The following is a 20,324-nucleotide window of genomic DNA, read 5'->3' on the forward strand; positions in this document are numbered from 1 at the left end:
ACCTCATTGGCCTGTTATAACTTATAGCTCATCCACCAAAGATGGCAGTGGGATTAGCATATTCAAATGTCATCGTCGTCTACATTAAGGGTACATGACATCCTTCACAGATGACTCGCCTAATTATTGTATTTTCAAACAACTGTTTGACTATGTGACTAATCTTGGAAGTATTTCCAAAGCTTATCTTGCCCACTATTATGTTATGGTTTCTTAGATAAAAGGATTCGACAAACGCTTAGGGGTCGTTTGGTAGCTAGTTAGAGTTATGTAGGTATTAATAATACATGGATTAGTTATGAGGGAATTTATGTATTATTCTATACATGTATTAATTATGCAAGGTTAGTTATTCATGCATTAACTATTCCTTCTTTTATCCTACATAAAATAATACATAGATTCCCTCATAAATTAAACATGTATTAGTTATGCGGTTTCTAAACTGTAAACCAAACACTGTACCAATTTTATATATGAATAATTTACTCCATAACTAGCTACCAAACGCAATATTACTTATGCAGGATTTTAATGCATAAATAATTTACTCCTAACCAGCTACCAAACGACCACTTACATCTCAGATTTATAGCTCTTTCGAGAGAAAATGATAAAGCTAGTCCTTATGCTTGCTAGTAGGTTGAAAATAGTCCCTTAGGTATCAACTGAGCAGTTTTGGTCCTCCAAATTTGTCAAAAGCGAACACTTTTGGTCTTGTCGAATATTTACCACTACGAATGTTAAATTTAACCAGAATCGGGATAAAAAATTTAACAAGAAACACCAAAATTTTCATCAACATTCCAAAAAACTGCAACATAAAAACTACATCGGACACAAAAAATAGACCAAAAATAACTGAAATTGCACCTCATAAAATTGCACCATACTCTTGAAATAGACCAAAAATAGCATAAACTCCAAAATCTGTACTTCCAACTATGAGTTTCCATTAAATTTTTATTTTTATTTTCACAGTTCCAATTAAATTTAATAATCATAGTTTGGTAAATTTCTAACGAAAACCAAACGTGCTTACTTTTGGCAAACTTAGAGGACCAAAAGTTCTCAAGTAATACTTAAGGGGCTATTTTGAAATTTGAACCTACTACTAAAGATAAGGGACCTTTTTGTCATTTTCTCATTCTTTTGATCCTCCAGAGCTAACCAAGATCGTAAATTCTTAACGAAATGTTGCTTGGCACACTTGGTGTTACACACTTTAAATAATTTAGGATGGAGAGAGAATGAAATTTATAATTTTGTTATGCTCTAAGTAATGTTTACTTAGAACTGAAAAGAGATTGTAACTTTCAGCATTCAACCTCATAAAAAAAATTCCTTTTTCACTTTGTCCTTTCCAAGTCGTAGGTTTTTTTTTTTCAAAGCAAAAAGAGAGAGAAAAGGTCCAAAATCGTACACTATTTTTGATTTTAGACTCAAAATAATACATATTTTTTGACATGGTGCATTAATAATCCTTATTATTTATTAAAGTGGAACACTTTTAGTCATATTCCTAACTAGGGTTAACTTTTTAACATAGAGCAGGCGTGTCACAATAATCAAACGAACTTCTCTTTACCTCTGTTCTTTTTTCTTACATAGAGAATATTCCCAGCCTGTTGGAGCCAAAACACATCACATCTGCATTAAGCTCTTTATTTTGATATTTGGATCTGCTGCTTTTGGGTTCATTTTGCATTATGAGGAGGATCCCTAAGGTATGGGTAAGTGATACTCCCTCCGAATCAAAAAAAGAGTTCACTTAGCCATTTGCACACCTCTTAAGAAAATACTAATTTCTAGACAAAAATAGGTAATTTGACTAAATTACCCCCTAATTAAATAGGCATTGGGATTTGATCATATAACACTTAATAGGGACAAATATGAAAAAATAAGGTTAATTCTTTTTTTATTTGCTAAGTGGACTTTTTTTTTATTAAAAAAAAAAAGGTTAAGTGGACTTTTTTTTCTTTTTTATCTGGAGGGAGTATTAATTTGGAGCTCCTTGATTTCAAATTTTATTCTGCGCAACTGCAGGATTTATTTTCCCTTTTACCTAGAAGTTTGAAAACCAAGTTCGATTTTGCAAAGCCGGTATTGCTGAGATTTACCGATGTAGTGTTAATTTAACGAAGATTCAAAGGAATACATATTGCTCTTTTCATGATTTCTCACTAAATCATTTATCTAAATTGATCTATGTTTCTGTTTGATAGTAGTGGACATCTTGGCACTAGTTTTGGTGGCGTTATGAAAAATTGCATTTCACTATAAAAATTATAGCTTTGTTCTGTTGATGTGGTGGTAGACACCCCTGCTTTTGCACCAATACATAGTCTCATTGTATAAGATCTCAAACGAACTAACAATACAAAAAATCAAGAGAACTAACAATATAAGAAAACTACATTTCATTGTATTAGATCTCAAACGAACTAACAATACAAAAACTCAAGAGAACTAACAATATAAGAAAACTACATAGAATAAACTGACTCGAAAAAGTATAAAAACTGGACAAAGAGATGGCCCAAAAATCAACAGATTCTAAAAAGTTCATTCAATAAGAATAAGCAAATACAAAAATTTCTCTGCTATGTTTTGTCATTAATTTTTCAATCATCACTATAAAAAGTAAAAGAAATAAAATAATGGAAAGATTCTTGCTGCAAAAATAAACAAATACAAGAAGGTTTAACAAAATCAGGATAAGAAACGTAATGAAGCGGAAACTCTCACCATAAAGAGGAGGTGATTGGCTCTCAGTATTGCGTCTATAAAACATTATTTTTCTCAAATAACTAATTTTACTATAGATGCAATTAAGGCTGAATATGAATTGGCGTTCTATTTTCGTGGGCTGGGTATTACTCTCTTAGTAAGAAAGAAGAGAGAACGCCAGAGTGACAGAGAAGCTATACTTTTGGAGGGAAAAAATATTGTCTCCGTTAAAAAGTTAAACTCTGGTTAGAGTTATGACTAAAAGTGCTCCACTTTAATTAAAAAATAAGAACTATTAATACACTATGTGAAAGAATATGTATTATTTTGAGTCTAAAGTCAAAGATAGTGTATGATTTTGGGCTAGCATGTATCTTTGTGTTGTTTTATAAAATAAAATAGTCTTTACAAGGAGAAAAACAAAGAAATCAAAATCAGTTAGCTCAGGGTGAAAATGTTAAAGCACAAGCCTTCGAACATAGCAACGCTCAGATGCAGATTCAAATCATGAACAAAACTCTTCTTATCATAGAGTTTCTATTAAATTCTTTTAAGTCTTGTGGATATTCCTCAGTTGTTGGTAAATACAGTCTACTATTTTTAACCTTGCGGTCATGCAAGTAGACAGTAGTAGTAATACGGAGTTGAGCAATCGTTAACGGAAGGAATTTAAGAATGTTAACTGCCACAAACAATCGACTTACTAACAAGAGAGTTACAAACAAAATTTTAATAACATTAAAATGATGAGATACAATAACAATAACATATCCAGTGTAATCTCACAGATGGGTCTAGAGAGGTAGAGCGTACGGAGACCTTACCCCTGCCTCGTAAAGGTAGAGAGGTTGCTTTGGAAAGGCCTTGGCTCAAGTAACGCATACCAAATATTTTAAAAAATATGATACAGAAGTAAAGCAGACAAAGCAAATAATAGAAAATCATTACATAGCATTCACAAAATATACAACAATAACAATCATACAAATGAGTTATTTCTGGATAGCATGTAGTACACTTTCCTTCATTGAGGGAACCTTCATACTTAGGGGCTTGGCAGAGGGGGCAACGGTACTGGCAACTCTGGTAGCTTTGGTTTGGGAAGCTCTGGCACAGGTACTGGCAACTCCGGTTTGGGCAAAGTTGGCAGCTGAGGTTTTGGAAGTTCTGGCAGTGGAAGATTGGGCATAGGTAACGTGGGAAGTCCAGGCTCTGGTAATGCCGGTAGCTCGGGTTTTGGGAGGCCAATGGGGAGATCAGGCTTTGGCAGATCCGGCACAGGTACGTCCAAAAGACGGTGAGCCTCCGCTTGATTTGCATGGCTGCTGATTGATGATAAGACAACGACGAAGAGAAGGTAAAGGGAGAGATGAGCCATTGTTGTAGCAGATGATTTAAACAGTTCCAAGTGAACTTTGGTGGATGAAGATGGAGACTTGAGGAAAGTTTATATAGACGGCAAAGTGTGGAGAATGGTAACAACAAATGATTTGTGTGGTGGGGAGTTTGGCCTGGTTTAACTACACCACAACTAGCTATTTTACTATGAAATATTTTGTATGGTCTCTGTTTTTCATCTAAGTACAGCTCACCTGTATAATTTAAGGGGAGAAAAGATAAAAGACAGCTCACAATTTAACATCTATGAGAGCCAACAGAAGCACATTCATTAAGCCGACATAGACAAAGCAAACAAAAAGAAAGATAAGGAAGAAACTGGAGGATAAGTTGTACAGATAACGAAAGGTAGGGAGCTTCTTGTACAAGTTGAGGAATTTCTGAACACAACTTTGTTATCCATGGGAAGAGTATCCTGGTGAATGAATCATTCTTTTCCTCTCTCCATGCTTCGTGCATCTTCTCATCCGCAATGTGATTGAGGGAAAAAGTTACAAAACCTATGCTTCGTGCATCTTCTCATCCGCAATGTGATTGAGGGAAAAAGTTACAAAACCTATACTCCATCTGTCCTAATTTATAAAACACTTTCATTTTTAGTCGATCCAAAAAAGAATGACACATTTCTTTATTTGACAACAATTTAACTTTAAATTTTATCTTTTGCGCTTAACGAGATAATTTATAACCACGCAAATATCTTCGGCTTGTTAGACCACAAGATTCAAAAGTTTTCCTTTATTTCTTAAATTTCGCGCTCAGTCAAACTACATCACATAAATAGAGATGGAGGGAGTAGTATTATACTTGACCCTAAGGGGTCGTTTACTAGCTGATTTGGAGGTGAATTATGCAGGTATTTGTTAAACCTCTCATTTTCATACGTTGAGTTTCGCCGAATGCTAATTGTCCTAGCCTTGGGAAGTAGGACAAATTTTTCGAGGTCATGGGGATAGATATGTCCATCTTGGGTATAGAATGGAGTAAAATCATGTTTAGTAAGCCTCGGGAAGGTTTAAGACTCGTCGGATCATCGGAGTTGAGTTTCGGTGAAAGTTTGGTAAAATGTCACATTATGGCGCAATTTGTGGCGCAACATGCGAGCAACAAAGTGTGACAGTGAATTTTGGTGATGTTACGAGACTTGCGACACAACATGCATCTAGCAAAGCACGCTTTGCGTCTAGCAAAGCTCGCAGCATGTTGTGTCGGTCCAGAATTTTCTGGACCACTATAAATAGACCAAATTCGATCCAAAATCATATTTTCACCATTTTTGGACACAGAAACCTCTAGAAACTCTCTCTCAACAAGTCTTCTTATGAGCTAAGACCAAAATCAAGAGCAAATCCAAGAGAAATCAAAGATCAAACACCAAGAATCAAGAGACTCAAGTGCAAAGAGGCTCACTAGGGTTAGTGGAAATCAAGAAATCCTTTGGTATTGGAGTTGGGGGTTTTTCTCAAGCAAAGTATCTTCATCCAAAGATCATTCCTACATAATCAAAGGTGAGTTTTACATCTAGCTCATGTTATTCAAAGTATTGAGCAGCTGAAAGACTTGGACTAGAGAAGAAAGTAGAATATGAGCTCAAATAGGGAAATAACGGTATTTTGAGTAGTAAGTTGAATTGAGCCATGATTTTTAGTATGAGATGAGTATAATCTTGTTATGAATGATGCTAATGACGTTGAGGAAATATTATGGGAAGAATGAATATGTTTTTGTATTGTAGTCATGGTTATAGATGACTTTGAAAGTGAATTTGAGAAGTGAACAATGTTTAGCTAGAGAAATCTATTAATTGTGACATTATGGGAGTTGCTATTGCTATTTGGGAGTTGTTTTATTACATGGAGAAAGTCGTTGAAACAAAGGAAATGCTGCTCAATTTTCTCTAGCTTTAGTTGAGCATGTTCATGTGATTGATTAGCTAATGTTAATACGAATTCTCTTGAAGGTAGAAACGTGAACATTGGAGGAGAACGATCAAGCGATAGAGTAGCTAACCGAAAAGGTATGTGAGGCTAGTCCCTTCTGTCGCACCCCATTTTAACCCGGAAGTTAATTAGGGAGTATGACGTATTGGTGATTCCTATTTATTTTGTTTTAAGGAGTCGCCACCTAATTAATTTAATGGTGAATTAGGACACCTAGATGTTAACTAAGGCAAAGTTAAAACTAAACCTTAATTAATAGTCTGCTTAACCAGTGTAATTCTAGGTAAGGGCTCTATATTATCCTAAAGGGAAGGGGTTAGGCATCCTTTAGAATCCGTTAACTTACGGTTATCCGACCAAACTTAGGTTAATTAAATGCAGGGTTAAATTTTAGAAAATGACTTTAAAATATTGCTAAAGTTTTTAAGAAGAAAATCATGTTAATTAAAATAAGATTTAGGGAAAAGAGATAATAATTTGTATAAAAGAACTTTAAATGCCATTTTAAATGGAACTTATAAATATTGCTAAGACTTTAATTAAGATGCTATTTAGAAATAAAACTTGTAAAAAATATTTTACATACAAGAGGGTTTTAGATACTCTTAAAAAATAAAATTCACAAAATGTTGCTAAGGTTTTGAAAGAAAATATAATAATGCTATATAAAATAGGTTTATAAACACACATTAATTGACCCCATTTTATGATTTTAGGAATATACACAAAAATAGCTAATATGAGTTTCTTTATCCTTTTACCGTTTTCTCATTAGCTACGCATAGCTGAAAATACATGGTTGACTCCAAACTTGAAGGGTCATTTACAAAATATTTATATTTGCGTATTAGTGGTGTTTTGAAATTAAGATAACAAGAAATAAAATATGATTCCTTTTACTTAAAATATATAGTCATGACATTTTGCAAATCAATTATCCCAAACAAATATTAGATTTTATAAATAGTTTTAACGCGAAAAAAGAAGAGAATAACTCATAGAATTAATTGTTAGTCTTCCTTAATTAACTACCCATTATACTAAACAAAGCCATTAATTTTACTGAATTCATCTAAATCAAAAATAAACAAAGTAATAGGTTAGTCACATAATACAAATCAAATGAAAATGAAATAAGAAAGTATAAATTAAATGGACCCAGCCCGTTATGGGGCTGTTGGATCTCTCTGCTGTTGGGCTTCGGCCCAGCAGTCTTTTTTTTTTTTTTTTTGTATTGCTGCGAATTGGACTGCTGCTGCTACTGCCTGTTGGGCTTCGGCCCAGAAACTTGTTTTCTATTTTTTCTTTGTTGCGGCAGAATTGATGGGGAGTGACCCAAGAAGATTGCGTTGGGCTTTTAGCCCAACACCGAATGCGGAAGAAGAACGAGTCCCTCGGACTCGTATGCGATGGCCATGCATAAAGAAATGAAAGGAAAAGGATTAATAAGTGGGAATTCAAAAAGAAGGATAATTTGGATTTTTAATAAGGAAAACAGCAACTAAAGAAAGATATCACATAATCAATGAATGAAAACATCTTGAAGCATATGTTAGAGATCTAGGGAAATGCCACGATAATTAAGGTGTAACAATTATAACGCATAAATACATAATAGGCGGCACTTGTGTCAGAAACGGTCTACAACATAACGAGATAACAAGGCATGGCATATTTCATTTGCATATGAGAATGCGCCGACTAATCAGATCTATAGGAAAAGCGCAACCAGCAGCAACTAGTGCTGTCGGGCAGTGACGATAAACCACCAGCTATTCTAAAATGCTGACCAAAACCAGTTCTTTTAAAAGAAAGAACAATAACCAATTCTTATCGGATGACAACAAATTTTCAATGGCAAAGTATACCAAACAACAGCAATTCTCTGGCCAAGTATATGCTCTATCCTTTCACGATTCAGTAACCAAAACAACCAGCCATGATAATGGGCTCGTCAAAGAAGCAAACATTAAGACAGCAGTTTAAGGAGATTCAAGATTTAGAGCTACTTCATCCTATGGGCAGCAGCTAGGTTATTAAGGGAAGAATTTTAATATGACATTCATGGAATTCTTCATCAACCTAATGTAAAGATGTAAAAAAAAAGATTTCAAGCATTCTGATTTCCCGACTATGTAGTTTTTGCCCAGCAGGATAGCAATCAAAAGCAATGAAAATGCAAGTAAAGAAATCACTCAAAGGAATAGTTTTGTTAAGCACATTTATCATACGCGCTTGAAATGGGAACTTCACATAACTAAAAAAAAAACAATGGCAAAAACACTCCCTCATCTTCAAAATGAAACATATTTAATGGTCACATTCAAACTTACTAGAATTAAGAGAAAACAACCTATCATTGAGGCTATGACTGAACTGATTTTGAAAGGAAATGATAATCAAAGATAAAACACTACTGGCTACTGTCATTAACTCTTAAGACTATGCATGATGTCTTTTGGCCTCATGCAAATCACAAAATTAAATCTATTTCATAATGGAAAGGAAAATACTTGTCACACATTCCTCACGAGAAAAAGAAGACCAAGGATTTCAATGGTTCAGACCCCAGAACAGATTACAAAGATTTCACACCCGAAACTTGGTTCCATTAACTTAAAACTCTCCAATTGATTTCATTGAAACCCAAGTGATACAGATCCTGAACAACTGAATTAATTTATCCGACGCTTGCAACCTATATCCTACTTGAGTATAACATCACACTCTTATTTATCTATATATTAAATGCCATCCTCCTTTCAAATCAGCCTCTCAGCATTTACCTCATTTTAGACTACCCTTAAGTCCATGCTTTATCATCAACTCCTAGTTTAACAGACAACAAACAGAAGCAAGCAAACATACAATTTAATGAAAAAAAGCAAGCATACAGAGCCACTACAGGGTCATACTCAACATGCTGAACAGCAAACTAAGAGACCTAATCCTATCAAAGCAGATTAACTACATGATACAGCTCCTTTATTTTGGCAAAAACTGGACTAGTGAAACATACTCAGCAAACAGTTAATCACCATACCAAATCAATACCAGACGAAATTAAGCTAAAACTAAACTTCATATAGAATAAAATTTAAAGCAGTAAAAGAGGGAGGTTTTCTGACTTATATCTATTTTCAGAATCAGTTAGGTATACTCATATGAAGCAACATCAATATCCGACAAATCACTTAATCCGACCTGGTCAGCACCCGACAACTTAACAACAATAATCAAGCTTAAAGTAGATTTATTAGAGCTAATCATAGATTAATTTCAACAGACCCAACCAAGCATCAAGCATACGACCATAAGCAGTAAACTGAAAACATTATGCTAAAAGGAGGAAAGTTTACCTCCTTCGGGTGCAGCGAAGTGGGTATAGGGTTTCGATATCACTCGAACACTTCAAATCTGAGCTCGCGATGCTCGGATTCACAACAATGAGCAAAGCAATCGAATACCCATTGGATCTAGTGTTTTTGACGCAATATTAAATAAAATTATGACTGCTAAGAGGGATTGATTTTTTAGGAAATTTTCATGTGGTTGAAGAACTCCTTCTTTTATGGGATTTTTCAAATCCAAAGAGCAAAGCCCCGAATTCATTCTAGGAACGATTATTTATAGCTCCCCTTTTTTTTAGGATTTGAGGCTAGGTTTTTTCGTTTTTGAGGAGGAGAGAGAGGAGCGGGGGGACAGGAGAAGTGCGGTGGCAGAAGTATGGGTGTGACAGGGCGTGGGTGTAGCAGAGGGATGGCAGAGGGGTGCGGGATGGGCGACACGGTGAAGGAATGGGGGTAACGTGGTGTGGGGGGACAATGCATGGTGGAGGTGTGGGAGAGAGAATCAGTGGGAGGGGTGTGCGGCGGCTAGGTTTTAGGGTAAAGGAGGAAGTGAAGGAGAAAGGGAAGGGGGTGCGGCGGGTAGGTGACGAGGAAAGAAAGAAAATAAAAAGTGGGGGGAGGAATTTAGGAAGGGAATGGGCCGGATCCGAAAATTTGTGGGCTGGGTCAGGTAACGTGGGTAATGGACTCGGCAAAATTAAAAGAATGGGCTGGTCCGAAAATGTTGGTTAATTATTTGGGCTGGGGTGAATTAAGTTGGGCTGGTAAATTAAAATGATACCAGGTAAATTAAAATGTGGACTGGTTTTGTGAATTGGTCCGAAAATAATATGAGTTGATTGGGCTACTACATTTAAATAAAAGACCTATTTAAATAACTTGTGTTAAGATATTACTTAATATAAAATATGCAATTATTGGTACTCAGATAAAAAATGGCGTTGTAATAGCCGTTAAATAATATTTTGAAAATCCACAGTAAATAAACACTATTTTTTAATTATGCAAATATAAATGCGATGCGTGTGCGTAAGCTGGCAAAAATGCCGGAATGATAAAATTGTGAATAATAATAATAATAATAATAATAATAATAATAATAATAATAATAATAATAATAATAATAATAATAATAATAATAATAATAATAATAATCATAATAATAATAATAATAATAGGTAACTGTAATAGAATAATAAAACGTGGGTATTGATAAGAGGCTAGTAATTATAGTAAGATATAATATATATATATATATATATATATATATATATATATATATATATATATATATATATTTTAATTTTCCAAAAATATTAGAAGCGTAAATAGGTATTTCGGAGGAGAGGCGGGACAAAATTGGGTGTCAACAACTTGTCCCTCTTTGCCCGGTAATGATGAAAAGAGTTGTCGGGCAAAGACGTTGAATCAGTAGCCTATTTTGTCCCGGCTAAGGAAACTTGAGAAGAATATGACCGAACTCCGGTCTATGAGTTGCCTACATATCTCGGGCTGCACGAGAATCAGGTCGAGTGTAGTTCTGGGACAACTACGATACCTTATGGCTAATGAACCCCGATTGGCGCGAATCTTTGCAAAATATTGTCCCAGTGTCGAATTATGATGACACTGGGTATGATAACAGAACTTGAGAATCCTGAAAAATTGAATTGCTGGAATGCAAAAGAATACTTGTGATTAGAGACGAGTGTTCGAGGTAGATCTTTGACCCGTGTCGGGAAGTCTGATTATCCTTCCCGACAAATTGCCCCAGTTCGCTGCCGAAGAAATAGTTCCACGAGTTGATGTGTGATGCCAACTTCAATATTGTCGAAAGCCACCAGCTAAAAACAATTGTCAGCAATAAAGAAATATATGTGTAAATAAGACAGGGCTGAAGAAGTTTACACTTGTAAACCCTGTTTCGAAGGTTGAATCCACAACATACCCGCATTCGGAGGTGGGTGCCTCAACTGAAATATAAAATACCCGCATTTGGAGGTGGGTGCCTGAACTGAAATGTAAAATACCCGCATTCGGAGGTGGGTGCCTGAACTGAAATATAAGATACCCGCATTCGGAGGTCGGTGCCAGAACTGAAATATAAAATACCCGCATTCGGAGGTCGGTGCCTGAAGTGAAATATAAGATACCCGCATTCGGAGGTGGGTGCCTGAACTGAAATATAAAATACCCGCATTCGGAGGTGGGCGCCTGAACTGAAATATAAAATACCCGCATTCGGAGGTGGGCGCATGAACTGAAATATAAAATACCCGCATTCGGAGGTGGGCGCCTGAACTGAAATATAAAATACCCGCATTCGGAGGTGGGTGCCTGAACTGAAATATAAAATACCCGCATTCGGAGGTGGGTGCCTGAACTGAAATATAAAATACCCGCATTCGGAGGTGGGCGCCTGAACTGAAATATAAAATACCCACATTCGGAGGTGGGCGCCTGAACTGAAATGTAAATCCAAGTCCATTTCCACGATACAAAAATGTAAATCCACATCCACTTCCACGTCTGTATTTCACGGTACAAAAATGTAAATCCACATCCACTTCCACGTCCGTATTTCACGGTACAAAAATGTAAATCCACATCCACTTCCACAGTGTAGAAAGGTAAATCTACGTCCACTTCCACAGTGCAAAAATAAATCCACGTCCGCATTTCACGGTAATGTAAATCCACATCCACTTACACAGTGCAGAAAAATAAATCCACGTCCACTTCCACAGTGCAAAAATATAAATCCACGTCCGCATTTCGCGATACAAAAATGTAAATCCACATCCACTTCCACAGTGCAGAAAAATAAATCCACGTCCACTTCCACAGTGCAAAAATATAAATCCACGTCCGCATTTCGCGGTACAAAAATGTAAATCCACATCCACTTCCACAGTGCAGAAAAATAAATCCACGTCCACTTCCACAGTACAAAAATATAAATCCACGTCCGCATTTCACGGTACAAAAAATGTAAATCCACATCCACTTCCACAGTGCAGAAAAATAAATCCACGTCCACTTCCACAGTGCAAAAATATAAATCCACGTCCGCATTTCACGGTACAAAAAATGTAAATCCACATCCACTTTTACGTCCGTATTATATGGTACAAAAAATAAATCCACATCCACTTCCACGTCCGTATTATACGGTACAAAAAATAAATCCACATCCACTTTCACAATGCAAAAAATAAATCCGCATCCACTTTGCACGGTGCCAGAAAATAAATCCACCTCCACTTTCACAAACTTTAAAAACAAATCCACTTCCACGTCCAGAATGTTCATATGAATCCACATCCCCTTCCACAATTTTTTTATAATGTACAAATATAAATCTACTTCCACGTCCATATCCACAATGTAAAAAAATGTAAGTCCACGTCCACTTAAAAAATAGTATTGTAGAAAGGTATCCACGTTTATATCCACATCCTAATCCATGTCCCGTTGTGACGGGAGTTAAATCTATAATTATCCCCACAATGTAATATACGATGCAAAATTTCGATCTTGTTACCTTATTAAAATACCACATTCTAAAAGAACTTGTTAGCGACTTGAAATAAATAAATAGGTACAAAGTGATGACAAGATTGAGGAATTCTAACCAATAACAGGTGACCAATGTCTGTATCCACTTTGGAGAAAGTTAAATCCACGATTATGTGTACTTGATCCATCGAGAAATGCCACGAGCTAAAACAACTGTTAGTGATAAGAATATGTAAATAACTGGGTTCGAAAGAATTATGCTCATAGTCCTTGGTTGAGAAGATGAACTTGTGTCCACTGTTGCAATCGAAATTTCGTGACGAGCGGCATGACGGCCACCGTTTAGCGCGAGCTACCTTTGCATCCATGTTGAAGAATATTTGTCTTTTGAAGAAGGCCAATTCTTTGATCGTGTCCATAATTAAAATTCTAAGAGGAGCCAAATACGAACCACATTCATATTGATTAAACGTGTCTCATCAAAGAAAAATTGTGAGTTTAAAAGAAAATTGATTGACTTGTGCATGTCGGGGAACTTGGCCCTTGAATTGCTTTTTGACTCGGTCGCGTCCCTCGTTCTTCGATTTTCATCACATGTTTTGCTTTGCCGGGGAGTTTCAGTTATACAAAGTGTATTTTGAAAAATAAAAGTAATGAGTTTGGGGTGACTTCGAAAGGAAATACTTAGTGACTCTAATAGATAAAATGATTGTGGAGACTCGATTTTGACTTTATCCACATTTCGAGAAATATATTGGTGGACTTTTTATTTAACATCGTTAAACGTTTAAGACCACTTTTATGCTACTTCTAAAAATTTGTCCCAGTTTCAATCCTGGAGATGGTTGATTCTGGACGGTAAGAACTTATAATGAAAGTTTTTTTTTAAAGTGATTTGACCGACTTCAAAATTTTGTCCCAGTTTCAAGTCCTGGAGGTACTTGATTCTAAACAATCGAAAAGTGAGAAAGTTGTAATGAAAATTTTTGAAAGTGATTTGACCGATTTCAAAAATTTGTCCCAATTTCAAGATACTAAGACACATGAATTTAAACGGTGGTAAGAAAAAAAAATCCTTATGTATTTTATAGGAACCAAAATGTTTGGACAAACCGAAGATATTAAAATTTTAAAATAGAAGGGCCGAACCCGCCTCGGGTTGCCTACGTATCCCAAAGGAATCAGGCCAGACGTAGTTCGTGATAAAATAAAGACTTTTGAGTTTGTTTTTTTTTTTGATAAAAAGGGGGGTCGAGCCCTATGTGGGTTGCCTACGTATCCAAAAGGAAATCAGGCCACACGTAGTTCCACCCATACAACAAAAACACTGAAATATTTTGAAAAAGTGGCCGAACCCGATGGGGCTGCCTACGTATCCAACAGGAAGTCAGGCCAAACGTAGTTCCAACCATAAACAAAGATACTGAAATGATTTTAAAAGAGTGGCCGAACCCGATGTGGGCTGCCTACATATCCAACAGGAAGTCAGGCCAAACGTAGTTCGTTACAAACAAATGACAAAGTCTTAATTTAAAAAGGTCGTAACAAAACATAGAGGCAACATGACAAAGGAACTAAATGTTCTAGTTGATGCCTCTGGCCTACTACAAAAAAGAAATTTAAACTTAAAATACTAAAACTCCCGGCAGACCGGGGCTAAGATAAAAGTCCAATTCTGCAACTCAGGTCCTGGCTCAACAGCCTATAAAGTCAATATTTCAGCAAAGTCTTTGATTATCACAGCATGATCATCTTCATCTTCCATGAACAGGTTCTTGATTCCCTCCACGATATCATCATAGGCAACCTCAATAATCAGATCTGAAGGTTTTGAGAAAGTTTGATCAATGGTAGGAATAGGTTTTGGCAATGGAACCTCCTTCCTTTTATTCTTTCGTGCTTTCTTCACTTCTTCCTCAGTTGGCTCATATCCCAAACCGAATGTAAACTGTTGCGTAGGGAGAACGACTGGCTCAACCCGCCCATTTAATGTCTTCCCTAGCCCAAATCCAGGTTGGTACCAATTTCTCAGCATTTCTTTTGCAACCATAATCGCGGCGCATGACCTTTTAAACTCTTGAGTTTGACAGACTTCACCCACTTTAGTGACATTCACAACCTCCCAAGCGTGGTAAGCTGCTCCGTCGAACCCTCCTTCTGCCTCGATGAATGGGATGGATTGCTCTCGATAGAAAGACGTATCCCCTTCTCCATGTATACATATTTGTTGCTGATCCCACTCGAATTTGACAATTTGGTGCAAAGTAGATGGTACAGCCCCAGCCAGATGTATCCACGGTCTTCCTAACAGCATGTTGTATGTCGTGGAAATATCCAGTACTTGAAAATCCATAATGAATTCAACAGGACCAATCAACACTTTCAACTCTATTTCTCCAATAGGGCACCTTTGAGCCCCATCAAATGCTCGAATATTCACATCACTTGTCTTGAGCTCACTAACATTATATCCGATCTTCTTCAGACTTGTTAATGGACAGATGTTAAGTCCAGAACCCCCATCAATCAACACTTTAGGCACAAACATGTTACGACACTTGACAGTTATATACAGCGCTTTGTTATGCATGCATCCTTCTGGCGGCAGTTCTTCATTATCGAAACTGATTCGATGACTGTCAAGCACGCGCTCGATCATCCCAGCTAACGCCTCACTAGTTGTTTCACTTGGAACATATGCTTCATTCAAAATCTTCAAGAGTGCATTTCTGTGCACATCCGAACTCAAAAGCAAAGAGAGAATAGGAATTTGGGCATTGGTCTTTTTCAACTGATCCACAACTGAGTACTCACTGGCCTTAATCTTCCTCAAAAATTCTTCTGCTTCGAATTTTGTCACGACCCTTTTGGGAGGTACATTGGTTTCCTTAGCTTGCCCCAATACAGCTAGCTCTTCTGGGGAATAACATCTTCCAGACCTTATCATTCCTGATGTCTTAATCTTGTCAGTGATCGTGTCCTTTTCTCGACATTCCATCACAGCTTGTTGATAATTCCATGGTACGGCTTTGGTATCCAGCACTGGTAACTGATTTGGTGCTTGAACTACTTCCACAGGTGTTGATGAAGCTCCTAATATCTCGATAGGTACAAAACCCCTTATCACTATAGCCGGAGAAGCAACGGCTACAAGACCTTGATCTTCCACGCTATCCACAGGCACTATGAATTTGGCTGGATCGTCATCATTTTCATCTATTCCAATCATATTTATCGTGGCCCCATCATGGGTCGGGAGTGGATTGTTAACCACGTTTGGTGCCGGTTGTTTGACCATGATCTGTTTTGCTTCAATAAGATCTTCAACCTTGTGTTTTAATGAGTAACAACGATCAGTGGAATGGCCTTTTACCCCCGAATGATATGCACATGTTTTAGTGGGATCAAAACCTCTAGGTAATGGATCTGGAATTCTACCTTCCACAGGATACAATAAACCTGAAGCTTGCAGTCTTTCAAAAACAACGCTCAATGGCTCTCCTAACGGTGTAAAATTGCGGAAAGGTCTATTTGGGTGAGGTGCGGATGCATTGTTTGGATGATGAGATTGTGATGGTGGAGCTGGGTATGTTGGTGGTCGTGGAGCTCGGTGTGCTGGTTGTGTGTGGTAAACAGGGTAGGATATTTGTGGTGATTGAGGTTGGTAAGATGACAAAGCTTGGTCGTATGGATATGGAGAATATTGGAAATATTGTGAGTGGTGAGCGTTAGGCTGGTATCGTGGTGTTTGTTGATGGCGGTATGATGTGTTTCCCAAAGCCATTACCGATGCTGCTTCCTTTTCTTTTTTCTTTCCGTTTCCGAGAGCACCAATTTGTAGGGACCTACTAGTAGACTGTAAAGCCGCAAGACTTGTTATTCTTCCTGTTTTAATGCCATCCTCGATCATGTCCCCAGCTTTGATCACCTCTGCAAAAGTTTTTCCGCCCATTGTCACCAAACGTTCATAGTATTCCGGTTCTAGTGCTTGAATGAAGAAAGTAACCATTTCTGTCTCCTCCATGGGTGGGTGTACCCTAGACGCTTCTTCCCTTCACCGTATAGCATATTCTCGGAATGATTCGATCGTCTTCTTCTTCAACTTTGTAATCGAAATTCTGTTAGGAGCAATCTCAACATGAAACTTGTAATGATCCACGAAAGCATTTGCCAAATCATCCCAAGTACACCATTTGGTTGTATCTTGCTTGGAATACCATTCCAAGGCTTTCCCACTCAAACTTTGATTGAATAGTTTGACTCTTATCCCTTCATTCTTTCCCACGCCAATCAACTTTTCACAATAGACTTTCAAATGAAAGAAAGGATTTCCCGACCCATCAAACTTCTCATATTTTGGAATCTTGTAACCTGGTGGCAATTCTACCTCAGGGAATGCACATAATTCTTCATACCTCACGCTTTGATTACTACCCAGTCCACGCAAACTTCTCATGGCATTCTCCAAACTTTTGAGCTTTCTATTTATCATTTCATCATTAACTGACCGTGCTTCATTTTCAACTTCGGCATAATGATCAACATCTGCGCGACATTTCCCTTGAATCTGTGTCATGGTTGGAGCTGTGGTATAGGTATACACTGGCGGAACTTGATGTGTATCATGTGCCGGCGGTATGAATTGAGATTTAGAAGAGGTGGTTGTAAATAAAAAGGGAGCATTTTGAGTGAGGGGTTCGAAACGAACTGGCTGAGAAGTGGTAAAATAATTTCCTTGGTTAAATTCGTCCAAATTTGGGAATGGAGGTGGCACAGGCAAAGTCTGACGAACTCCATGGGACGGAGTCATATGTGGCGGTGTTTGAGAAAATGACCGGTTGTGAAGTACCATATGACTTAGTTCGGCAACTCGTCGCTCCAGACGAGCAATGGTCTCCAAATGTGTTTCTGATTCTTTGGAGGATGTGGGATCACTTGTGATTGGTAAATTAAGAGATGGCTCAGATGAAGTGGTTGCATTGATCAAACTTTGCTCCATTTTAGAGCGAGTCCTTTTGGTTAACCAGGTGATTAGTGATGGATTGAAATCTAATTTCTTGGCTCTGGACCGTGTGAAATATGAATGCTCCGCCAGTTCCCCTTTAGCACAAGTCAACTTTTTGTTTTGAAAATAAGTTTGAAAAGAAAAGGAAAAAACAAGAAAAGGAAAAAGAAAATGAGTCAGTATACGGGAATGACATATTATTGCATATAAACACATTATTGCACATAATACATCCCGTTTTATAATGCAAGGGACCTCTTTATGCCAGAGGTAGGCCTAACGAATATTTGAAGGACAAAACATGTCTTTTATGTATCATTCCACAACTCCTCCTAAAAGTAATTTACAAGAAAAAAAAAATTATTACGTGCCAATCAATAATACATCTCGAAATCAACCTAAGATATCTAATATTTCCACTCCACTAATTTCCTTTGGTTGTCTTCAATCTCCGGCATTAATTTTGGATGCTCCATGACAGCCTGCAACAAAAGGTCAATTTTCTTGAAATATTTATCTATAGAGTACTAGGTATACATATTCCACATATTTGTCCTCCAAATAATGCATATAAATAATGAAAGCGTCACTTAGAGTCATAGACTCATTTGGACATTTGGTAAGGTTGACTAATGGACTTAATACACCAATGGTATTAAGCCTCCTAGGTTTAAAATGATGCATGTCCTTACAAGATTTTTGGTTTTCGCTCTATCTTAAGTAGACTAAAAGTGGGTTTACTAGACGCAAGGTTCTCGAGCGGACTACTCGAGTGAGAAGGATACGCGGTCCCCGTTACTCGGGCACCCCGCGCATACGCCAACTCTCCTAAAATTTGGATTCTACGAAAGAAATTTGCGGGTGCGCAAAACACACCTCGCGTGTACGTGTGATAGTGTGAGTTTCCAGAAGTGGAGGAGATATGAGCGGAATGCCAATTTTAAGAAAAGCAGTAATATACATGTTACATAGAAAAAATGCACATAAGGAATGAAATACAAACATTTAAAAGCACATAAAAGCAACAATATAGGAAAAATAAAATAAAACAAACAAAATATCCCACAAATTATTTATTAACCTAAGTTTGTTATGGTTAGAACCTAAAGTCCCCAGCAGAGTCGCCAAGCTGTCGCACCCCATTTTAACCCGGAAGTTAATTAGGGAGTATGTCGTATTGGTGATTCCTATTTATTTTGTTTTAAGGAGTCGCCACCTAATTAATTTAACAGTGAATTAGGACACCTAGATGTTAACTAAGGCAAAGTTAAAACTAAACCTTAATTAATAGTCTGCTTAACCAGTGTAATTCTAGGTAAGGGCTCTATATTATCCTAAAGGGAAGGGGTTAGGCATCCTTTAGAATCCGTTAGCTTACGGTTATCCGACCAAACTTAGGTTAATTAAATGCAGGGTTAAATTTTAGAAAATGACTTTAAAATATTGCTAAAGTTTTTAAGAAGAAAATCATGTTAATTAAAATAAGATTTAGGGAAAAGAGATAATAATTTGTATAAAAGAACTTTAAATGCCATTTTAAATGGAACTTCTAAATATTGCTAAGACTTTAATTAAGATGCTATTTAGAAATAAAACTTGTAAAAAATATTTTACATACAAGAGGGTTTTAGATACTCTTAAAAAATAAAATTCACAAAATGTTGCTAAGGTTTTGAAAGAAAATATAATAATGCTATATAAAATAGGTTTATAAACACACATTAATTGACCCCTTTTTATGATTTTAGGAATATACACAAAAATAGCAAATATGAGTTTCTTTATCCTTTTACTGTTTTCTCATTAGCTACGCATAGCTGAAAATACATGGTTGACTCCAAACTTGAAGGGTCATTTACAAAATATTTATATTTGCGTATTAGTGGTGTTTTGAAATTAAGATAACAAGAAATAAAATATGATTCATTTTACTTAAAATATATAGTCATGACATTTTGCAAATCAATTATCCCAAACAAATATTAGATTTTATAAATAGTTTTAACGTGAAAAAAGAAGAGAATAACTTATAGAATTAATTATTAGTCTTCCTTAATTAACTACCCATTATACTAAACAAAGCCATTAATTTTACTGAATTCATCTAAATCAAAAATAAACAAAGTAAAAGGTTAGTCACATAATACAAATCAAATGAAAATGAAATAAGAAAGTATAAATTAAATGGACCCAGCCCGTTATGGGGCTGTTGGATCTCTCTGCTGTTGGGCTTCGGCCCAGCAGTCTTTTTTTTTTTTTTTTTGTATTGCTGCGAATTGGACTGCTGCTGCTACTGCCTGTTGGGCTTCGACCCAGAAACTTGTTTTCTATTTTTTCTTTGTTGCGGCAGAATTGATGGGGAGTGACCCAAGAAGATTG

General features: G+C 36.6%; 1 protein-coding gene across 1 annotated transcript; it reads right to left on the bottom strand.

Moving 5' to 3' along the window:
• Positions 1-3,448: 3,448 nt before the first annotated feature.
• LOC132606068 (protein PELPK1-like) lies at positions 3,449-4,262 on the bottom strand. Its single transcript, XM_060319390.1, has one exon. The coding sequence runs from the start codon at positions 4,109-4,111 to the stop codon at positions 3,779-3,781; it is 333 nt and encodes a 110-aa protein (XP_060175373.1). The 5' UTR covers positions 4,112-4,262; the 3' UTR covers positions 3,449-3,778.
• Between the last annotated feature and the right edge of the window lie 16,062 nt (positions 4,263-20,324).

The sequence above is a fragment of the Lycium barbarum genome, chromosome 8 (assembly GCF_019175385.1).
Source record: "Lycium barbarum isolate Lr01 chromosome 8, ASM1917538v2, whole genome shotgun sequence".
NCBI classification, from domain to species: domain Eukaryota; kingdom Viridiplantae; phylum Streptophyta; class Magnoliopsida; order Solanales; family Solanaceae; genus Lycium; species Lycium barbarum.

What these genes read in the sequence shown, in the direction of transcription:
- LOC132606068 (XM_060319390.1), bottom strand. Translation starts at nt 4,111, where the DNA reads ATGGCTCATCTCTCCCTTTACCTTCTCTTCGTCGTTGTCTTATCATCA.